Raw genomic sequence first — 9,506 nt, forward strand, 5'->3', positions numbered from 1 at the left:
TTGGATGACTAAATTCACAAAATCATCATACAAAATATTTCTTTCGACAGTCATCCCTACCGACCCTCCCCGTTTCTTCCCATCCTTCCAATGCCAAATGTATCAATTTTTCTTCTCGACCCATTCACCACAACAATCAATCCTTACAAATAATCCCTCCATTTATTGTACTTGAAGAAATTAATTAAAAAAATAATTAGTACTAATGAAGAAATTTATAAGTCATATGACTATTCTGTTGTGACATGTAAATCATATGTTGTTATATATAACTATTCTCTTGTAACAAATAAATCACATGTTGCAACATGTGTAATTATATGTTGCAACATATGGCTATTTTGTTGCGACATATAAGTCATATGTTGCTACATATAACTATTTTGTTGTGACACATAAATCACATGTTGTAACAAAATGTGTAAGTCATATGTTGTAACATATGACTATTCTGTTGCGACATGTAAGTCATATGTTGCAATATGTGTAAGTTATATGTTGCAACATATGTCTATTTTGTTGCGATTGAAATAACATTTATGTTGCAACATGAGACTATAATTTGTTCTAATAGTCAACTGTTGCAACATATATAGCCATCTGTTGAAAACACGAATATAAATTATTGAAAAAATTGCAGGTTATACCCAGATGATGATGAATGATTCAAATAACTATTAATCTTACTTACCAAACAATGGGGTGTGAACACAATCACTTATGAAGTAATCCCAATTGATATAGAACGAAATCTGGACCACTGATTAGATTAGCTAAATCTGATTCAAAAAGAAGAAAAGAGGAAGAAGAAGTACAAGGACTAGCAGTCAAGACCAATAATGTACGAACAAGAAGATGAAGAGAACAGGAAGAAAGGCAAGCAAACAAGAACGAAATAGAAGAAGAAGAAGAAGAGGAATACGGCGGGAGGCGGGGGAAAAAAAGCTTTTATTTTCCCTTTTGGTTCCGCTCCCTAGCTTCCCTCCAGTTTTGGTTCCCACCAAAATTGGTTAAATTAGGTTTTAGTCATTTACCCTTTTACCCCTCATTTAATATAATGGACCAAACTACCAACTTATAAACTTGAGGGCAACTCCACAATCCTTAATCCTTAATCACATAATTGTCACCTACACTCAATAATAAAGACTTATGTCACTGCCATTTTATTTTGACACCTTTTTGTCACCCTTAATTCAAAGTCCCGGATTTCTAAGAAAAACGGGAGAGGGAGGGAGTCAATTCCTAATAATAAAAGTTTATAAGTAGATTTTAGTATTTTGTTGGAAAAAGAGCATGGCTACTTATATGGAGTATTTTTTAAGCTTATACGATGAGTTTACTATTTTATTCCTATTAATTGATAGGGACCAATTATATTTACTTATTATATTTTTCAAATATATTAACTCAATGTTGATAAATTGAGGGTATAATAGAAAAAAGTTGTCATTACTTGATTTGTCAAAGATGACAAATATTTAACAAGTAAATAGGGACTGAGATATTATCTTTTTATGTTTGTATCTAAATTGGATTCGTGTTAGAGGTGAATATAAATATTGAAAAGTCCAATTGAATTGAATTAATTCGTTTTTTAGTTCAAATTTTGCGATTTGGATATAATTTTTTAATCCTAAAGTATGATTCTTCAATTTGATATTTGGTTTAAGAGTTTCAAAACTTTAGTGTAACAAGGAATCAAACTTTTGAAAATTAAAACTTTGATCATTTATTAATAACTCTATTTTATAGGCATTTTCACGAATAGTCAACTATAAAAATGACCAAATGTTTGCAAATTAAGCTTCAATATTAATGCTTGATCTCTCGAGAACACCAGTAAATTAAATCTCTCAAAACTTAATTAACAAATGGAATGGATCAATATTCAATTTAAGAAACTCAAGAATATTGAGCTCCTTTGCAATTGTTGTTGGGAATAAGAGACTATCTTTGTACGTTGTATGATAGACTTATTTGATTATGTATAATTAGTTGTGTCAAAGGTTCCTAAAATAATCACAAAGAGATGAAAATAATGTCTTTTTTATCAACTTATTAACACTTAGAATTTTCGAAGTTATTGTTCTACGTTGGAGGAATTTTATATGATAGTAGGATATTTCTTCTTAATTATCTTCTCTTAATGTATTATCAAGTTTAGTTTATAATTTTTATTTTTTTCGTGTTTAGTGCTTGTTGTTGCTCTAGCTCTACCATCTAATTGTTTATGTATTATGATTTCTTTAGAAAAAATAATGATGCATATATTTTTTTCATAATACAAAATCCAAAAGATCGAGAGCTCAACTCTAAAGTCTAATTAATGCCATATAAAATTCAGAAAAATTGTTCTTACAATTATTTTTTCGTACCTATAATTTAATTGAATGTACTTTATGTATACATGATTGATAACTAAAAGTTAAACTAATCACATTAAACGTGGTTTTTGTTTCTTAATTAAAAAAAATGTTGATGTATTTGGTCGATTCAAAAAACAATCTCTATTTGATTGACAATTTAGATATCTAGTAATAAAAAAAATAGTTAATTCACACAAATGTTCGTTATAAGTTTGTATTTAAATTATGTCTTTACATTGAAAAGTTATAAAAATCTATTTTTTTAAAAAAAATAATATTTTAAATAACATTTAATTTGACTCAAATATTTACTTATTTATTATTTAATATTACTAACAAAACATCGCATCTTCTAACATTTGTAATAATAAAAATTCCAAAAATAAAATAAAATTAATTTACCCATTCATTTTTAAAATAAATGTATTTATTCTTCGATTTTCAATATATTTACTCAGAATATTCAACTTATTATATCCCCACTTAAATTTTTTTACACACACTTGTGACATTTTCTTCTTAACTCGCCCACCCAATAAAACCCGACCCGCTAATCAAAAATTGATTCCTGCGAAATCTGAAAATTCAAGTTCATCAATCATCTTCTATAGGCATATAAATGCAGGCTTAATTCGTACAAATCCTGTTTTCTATTGGCCTAAGAGCGAATTTCATTCAATCTCGGGTTTACTCGCAAGGTAATTTCACTTTTCATCTTCTTCTTTTTTTTGTTAGAAGCAAAATGTTTGTTTTTTTTTAATCATGTCTTGTAGTGCTTTTTTTTGGTGAAAATATTATTTTTTTATATGGATGTGTGATTAAATTAGCTAAAGTTGAATTGGGATTTTGTAAAAGTTGATGGGTTTAGAAGGGGATGTGATGTAGATATGTTACGTATATTATCTGTTGTTGGTCAAAAGAGTCGGGATTGTGGGTTTTAGTTGATTCTACTTCCCTATATTAGTTGATTCCATAATGTGAACGATTGAACGAATGGACATGACTGTAAACATTTATGTCCATTATCATTTTTCCCGGAGCTCCAAGTTGCTTTTCTTCAGTGTTGAGAATGATGCAGCATAAAGCTACAAAAGGGATTTCTTTTTCCCTTTTGTTTTCTAACTCGACCAGGGTTTGCTTTTGGAGGAATTGATGTAGTCGTTGGAAGATTTGTTGATTGTTCGGTTCAGCTTCAATGATTAAGCCACTTGATGAAGTTTTTTCTTCACAAAATTGGAATGAAATGATTCTTATTCTGTCAAATAATCTTGTTTTTTTTAAATCCTACATAACATGAAGTAAAATAATCAGAGAAAAATTATTACTCTCCTCTATTTTTTGTGTCAATTAAAGACTACAAACAAACAACTTAAAGCTCTGGAGCTGCTGTCTGCATTTTTAGAGTAACTATTGATAGGCTTTCTGGCTAGAAATTAGATCCTCCTGGAAACATATGCTTGCTTCAGATGTAGTTCCTATCTGGAAATAACGACTTCCGAAGAAAATTTAGACCTGGTAAGAGTTTATCCATATCATAGTTCTATAACACCTTTGCAGTGGGTAAAACAATATACTATAGCAGTTGATTCTTATTTGAAGATGGAGAGGCAAATTCTTTGACCTGTCATTTTTATAATTATTGGTTTAGGTAGAGATGTCTATGTAAGCTATTGCTGATTCTTGTGATATAGGATATTGATATAGGTTCTTCCACTATTACTAAATGAGCTAAGAGGCAAACTTCTGTTGCTTAGGATACTTTTGTGAAATTGCCTCGTAGTAGTGATGGAAGGTAAAGGTTTATGGTATAATTTATGTGGCCGGAACATAAACTATGAAGCGTCATATTGAGGATACTCATATTCCAAAAAAACAATAATGAGCTTCAACTTCATTAAAAAGAAGCTTCAGTCTAAACCAATTGATGATCAGGCTAAATACCGTGAGAAACTGTTCATAGCTATACTGAAGCATAATTATACTTTTCAGTTTTGTAGAACATCAAGAAAATAGGGACATTCATTTGTTTCTAAATCAAACCCCTAAGACCATATCAAGAAATACAGCTAAGTCAGATATCTTGAAGATGTACACAAGAGAAAAATAATGTCTTTAAAATGAGCTTGTAGTAATTTGTGTTAGAGTTTGCTTGCAGAGTACTGTTTTGTGCTGCAAAATACTGCTTGTGTGAAAGCTGGTCTTTAGAGCTGAAAGAAACCTACTTTTATGCTGCTGAAAAACAGGGGATTAGTCGAGTTTGAGTATTGAATTAGTTGATTTTTCAAGTATTAATGCCTGAGACAATCTTGATAGTACTTTTGGTTTTAAGCCCTTGCTGAAATATGAATTATGCTTTGAAGTTTGCCCGTGTGTTATGTATATAACTAGAAGTGGACATACTTTCTCCTTTTGGATGTAACATCACAGCACCATTTTAGTACTTCTTTACATCAATAAATTTATACTTGCCATTTCGAAAAAGAAAGAGTATAAGGCAGTTATATCTTACTTTTTGAGGGAGACTTAAATGCTTCATTAGTCTAAAAGCTGAAGATATCAAGATTATATTTCACCAATTAAGAGGGATTAATTGATGCAAAATGAAATTGGATGATATCAGACTCAATAATGATAAACAGTGCAAGATAAAGAGTTTCTGTAGCCAGGGATCTTTTTTCTTTCTTAGATGTGTTTTAATGTCTGCAATGTCTTTATCTAACTTAAAAATTACTAAATAGACAGCGACATCCAGTTACTTAAATTATTATGTTCTTATCCCAAAGGCGAGTGCTGATTAAAATATTACATGGCTCCAGACCCCAAGCAAGGTTGCATTATTTGTTGTGTTTCCCCTTTTCCATTTCCAACTTGTCTTATAAACTATAGGAGAGATTAGTGATTTAGGATCCCCAAGTGTTATCATTTAATTTTTCACAGATGCCATGGAGTAAAATTGTATGATACAAATGGAAGTTAGCATCAGTGGAAGCTCTTCTCCAACCCATTATAAATGGAGAAAAGTTGTTTATGGTGGGATGCAACCTGGCTTTGGTGACAATCACACAGATGAATCCTTCCTGGAGGAAATGATCATGAATGCTAATGTTGTCAAAAGAGACTTATTGAAGGTGGTGCTCGATGCAGTTCCTATCTCACAATATCTTTGCATTGTCGCCCTTGTGGTTTTGGTTTGGACCTACACCCTCACAAATACCTTGACAGAAAAATATCTTTTGCTACTGAATGTTAGCCTACTTGGATCGGGATTCTTTATTCTGCTTTTAACTGCAGACATGATACCCTTCAATCTCCTCCTCAATTATCTCCTAAAGAATACCTTCTTCATAACTGCCTTATATATGTTGTCTCCTATCTACCACACACTTACTAGGTCCATAAGCTCGAATTCTATATGGGCACTAACAGCTTCCCTTCTCATACTCCATCTCTTCCTGCACAATTACTCAGGGTCCACTGTAAAGGCTCCTGGAGCTTTAGATAATCCAACCCTGACAAGCAATATCTCTCTGAATGCTTCGATCGTGGCTTCACTTCTGATTTCTTCTCGCCTTCCATCAAGGCTTCATGTCTTTGCTATTGTGCTATTCTCCTTGCAAGTTTTCCTCTTTGCTCCTTTAGTGACATATTGTGTCAAGAAGCGTTCTTTCAAGCTGCATATTTGTTTCTCCCTTCAGTTATTGGTTCTGACACTAGTCTTCACTTACCAGTTGCATAAGCTGCTTTTCATTGTGCTTTTGGGCATCTTTGTCTTTGTTAATTTGGTTTGTCCTTACTGGCTGATAAGGATTCAAGAGTACAAGTTTGAGATTAATGGCCCTTGGGATGAGGCTAAGCTCTGTTTTAACATTACAGAATGAACAGGTTATCTCCTTTCATTAAAGCTTTTTGTCTCTTTTAAATTATTGATTTAACTAGTCGTGTAGCTATGCTAAGTGAATTATTTGTTTGATAGATTTGTGGATGGATGAATGTGATTCATGAAGAGCAATATTTCATTACACAATCAATTTTGACCACTCTTTGTATTCTTAGTGCCCAGCTAAAGCAATACTGATTTGCTTCCTGAAGAAGAGGGACTGTATCTATATTAGGAAATTCCTTAAACATGTATAAATATACTTAATTGCAAACTCGGTAACTAAAATGAGGTTCGGTGACAAATTCAGAACTCATGAACTTTGAATTCTTACTCTGTCCGTTTAATTTATTCTTTCCTTGTAGAAGATTTGACACAATAATAGTAAACACTATTACTAGATACCTTTTTTATTATTTTGTTGACTATAAAATAAAGTTGCTTTACATCTCTATAGACTATAGTCCTGGACCTGGTGAACTGTATTTATGGTGTCCTTTTAACACTTCCCACAAACTAATTGAAGGACCAAATAAGTTGTCCTTATTCTCTCTTTTGGTCTTTACCTGAATAGAGAATAGTTGTATTGTAGCTTAAGATCACTAAATATCAACCTTATTAACTTAATGATATAAAATCTCTTTCCAAAATTTTAATGCACTTTTTTCTTTACTCTAAATCAGAAATTTCAGGTTTGAATGAGAACTCAGCGAGAAGCATAACCTCTTTAGTGCATGAGTTTATTGGTGCGAATTCAAATTTAGTATCATGATTTTACATATTCAATTCATAATTATGATTAAGTATGGAGGAATTCTATCGTTCCAGATATAGCCTTCCGTGATAATATCATGTTATTTGTGAGATTCACGGACTAGGCTAATTATAACTACTGCAGTCTATGAACATATTATACTTTAATTTCTTTTTGACATGTTTCACAGGAGAGCAACTTGATTTTTGATTAAGTGCATTATTGCAAGTTGCAAGTTGACAGATGCTAAAGTGCAAAAAGCTCAATATTTTACACATTTTATTCTCTAAAATCATGGAATCATATTACAAAGGGATGGCATAAGTTGATATAATAATATATGGTCAAATTCTTGTGAAACTAGAAGAAGTTGGGGGAAAAAATAATTATATATGGAGAACATAAATCAACTTGAGGTGTGTATAAGAAAAGTCTTTGATGATATTTCGTCCATATAGTGATGGACTAAGTTTGGCATATCCTTCAAGATTCAACAAGCTTTTTCAGTAGCTGATGAATCATATCATAATTAACGACAAACGGCTAGTATATTTTTCTTCCAATTAAAACTATATACATAATTTATCTATTGAAATTATGTGCCACCCCATTTTGCCAATAATGACATACAACAAGCTCCCAAGACAAGTGATACATTGGCAATTATTTGGAGTTTGAAACTAGTGTATAATTTAGGGTCCCATAAAATCAGTTGCAAGAAGATCCACAAGTGCCATGTAAATAAGAATTCCAGCTGATGCTGAATTAAGAACTCCTTGTACAATTAGTGCTGTTGAGCTTTGCTCATTGTAACCTTTTGATATCATCATTCCAATAGCTATTCCACTTGGAGTAGTAACAGTAAAGAACAATACCATAATTATGATTGTTTTTGCCTTATACTTTGACTGCACATGCACATATATCAAGTATAGTACAGTCAGAACTCTCAAAAAGCGAAATATGGCAACTAATTTAGAATGGACAAAAGAGTTCACTAATTTTACTTGGGAAATACAGCCACCAAGTCCCATGCCTTCAAAAAATTGATGAAAACTCAGCTTATTATAAGAGGTTTAATTGTTTTTGGATTTTCTATAATTCCAAGGGAAATCCCAATAATCACAGAATGAACCAAAATTCCCAACTCCAAAACCTGCAAAATTTGAAGAATTATTAATTTCAGAATATTAGTATGTCAAATATTTTGCACAATTTTCTTTGGTTAGAAAATATTTGTGGTAAAATATGTTTTTTATTTATAAGTTTCTATTTTTCTCCTAATTCAATTGAAGGTTTCGCAACATATAACTAGCTATGATTAGGATAAATTTGTAAGGTTGTTTATGTAATTAACCTTAAATCTGTTGAATCAGAACAAATAGAGTGGAATTATTAACTCTATGACATGACGAAAAAAAATACAGAATAATTGACAACACAAAAAATTTGGGTATTTTTATAATATAAAAAGACAAACATACCGACAAAAGAATATGCCTAAATCATATTCTATGATTTTTGTTCTTTCGAAATCTCTCAAACTATTTTTGTTTTAGAAAAGAAACCAATAAAAAAAAAGCAAAATAAGATAAAGAAAATTAAGGAAAAATAGATCAAGGAAATATTAAGGAAAACTAAACCTTTTTTCTTTCATCTCATTCATGTAGTTATAAAAAAAGTCAGATTGAGAATCCAAAACCCCATCAGACTCCAAGTGCACTTGAACAAAGGATTGAAGATATGGCTACTAGTTTGTAGGATAAGGCTTTGTGTTTAGTTTGATGATTATATTTGTTGTCTTGAGGTTTACATGTACAATTTGCAAAGATTAGGGTTGGTTGTAGAAGGATTGAGAAGTAGATTAGGGTTGTGATTTTGAGGAGTAGAAATAATTGAGGACTCATTATTGTTTTGTTTAGTTTGTTTTTTATGGAGAAGAAGAATAAGTGGTGAAGCTTTTAATTTATAATATATGAAGTTAGGACATGTTGCAATCAAGATGTGTGATAGATAGATAATTGGAAATTGTTTTTTTGGTGAATAATTTGAACGCTAGATCTATTAATTAATTCGAAAGGTTTATTACCAATTTGAAAGAATTGATATCATTAGTACCTAAAAATAGTAATTTGCCCCCATGTGAAAGATTCAAACTTATTTGTATCGGATATTTTACGTCAATCAATAAAACAAACACGTTGTTTTGTTATATAGTCCTTACATACATAGAATTTTAGGGAAAAGGGTAAAAAATATCCTTCAATTTTGTTTTATTGATTGACTATGATCTTACCTTTAAAATAAGTTATTCTTATATATTCCTGCCGTTAATATACTTCACTTGTACCCTCCAAACTAATGGCTTCCCCCAAATCGATCTCAAGTTCCCATTTTCAACCCTAATTACCCAATTATTTTTAAAGATAAGGACATAGTGCAATAAAACAAAATTGAGGGGCATAGTTTTGCAAGTAGTGTATCTACTTATTCAAGTGAATTAATT

General features: G+C 31.1%; 2 protein-coding genes across 5 annotated transcripts; one reads left to right on the forward strand and one right to left on the reverse strand.

Annotated features, from left to right (window-relative positions):
- Window positions 1–2,873: 2,873 nt before the first annotated feature.
- On the forward strand, window positions 2,874–7,198 carry LOC102593563 (putative phosphatidylinositol N-acetylglucosaminyltransferase subunit C). 3 transcript variants are annotated; one of them, XM_006345678.2, is made up of 3 exons: window positions 2,874–3,067; window positions 5,307–6,251; window positions 6,343–6,662. In XM_006345678.2, the coding sequence occupies exon 2, from the start codon at window positions 5,327–5,329 to the stop codon at window positions 6,245–6,247; it is 921 nt and encodes a 306-aa protein (XP_006345740.1). In that variant the 5' UTR covers window positions 2,874–3,067; window positions 5,307–5,326; the 3' UTR covers window positions 6,248–6,251; window positions 6,343–6,662. The 3 variants fall into 3 exon arrangements, with proteins under 3 accessions (XP_006345740.1, XP_006345741.1, XP_015163510.1); XM_006345679.2 differs by lacking the exon at window positions 2,874–3,067 and adding an exon at window positions 3,107–5,197; XM_015308024.1 differs by lacking the exons at window positions 2,874–3,067; window positions 6,343–6,662 and adding an exon at window positions 6,930–7,198 and having other exon boundaries at window positions 3,107–6,251.
- Window positions 7,199–7,611: 413 nt separating this feature from the next.
- On the reverse strand, window positions 7,612–9,060 carry LOC102593230 (zinc transporter 8-like). Of its 2 annotated transcripts, XR_001473258.1 has the most exons (3): window positions 8,644–9,060; window positions 8,008–8,156; window positions 7,857–7,908 (listed from the first exon to the last, which is right to left on the reverse strand). XR_001473258.1 is itself a non-coding variant. In XM_015308025.1 (2 exons), the coding sequence occupies exons 1-2, from the start codon at window positions 8,032–8,034 to the stop codon at window positions 7,693–7,695; spliced, it is 243 nt and encodes an 80-aa protein (XP_015163511.1). In that variant the 5' UTR covers window positions 8,035–8,430; the 3' UTR covers window positions 7,612–7,692. The 2 variants fall into 2 exon arrangements, 1 of the variants encoding a protein (XP_015163511.1); XM_015308025.1 differs by lacking the exon at window positions 8,644–9,060 and having other exon boundaries at window positions 7,612–7,908; window positions 8,008–8,430.
- Window positions 9,061–9,506: the final 446 nt, after the last annotated feature.

The sequence above is a fragment of the Solanum tuberosum genome, unplaced genomic scaffold (genome assembly GCF_000226075.1).
Source record: "Solanum tuberosum cultivar DM 1-3 516 R44 unplaced genomic scaffold, SolTub_3.0 scf00074, whole genome shotgun sequence".
NCBI lineage: Eukaryota > Viridiplantae > Streptophyta > Magnoliopsida > Solanales > Solanaceae > Solanum > Solanum tuberosum.

What these genes read in the sequence shown, in the direction of transcription:
- LOC102593563 (XM_006345678.2), top strand. Translation starts at nt 5,327, where the DNA reads ATGATACAAATGGAAGTTAGCATCAGTGGAAGCTCTTCTCCAACCCAT.
- LOC102593230 (XM_015308025.1), bottom strand. Translation starts at nt 8,034, where the DNA reads ATGGGACTTGGTGGCTGTATTTCCCAA. An exon ending in TTGGTGGCTGTATTTCCCAA is followed by an intron (nt 7,909 to 8,007) that starts GTAAAATTAGTG and finishes GTGCATGTGCAG; the next exon opens with TCAAAGTATAAGGCAAAAAC.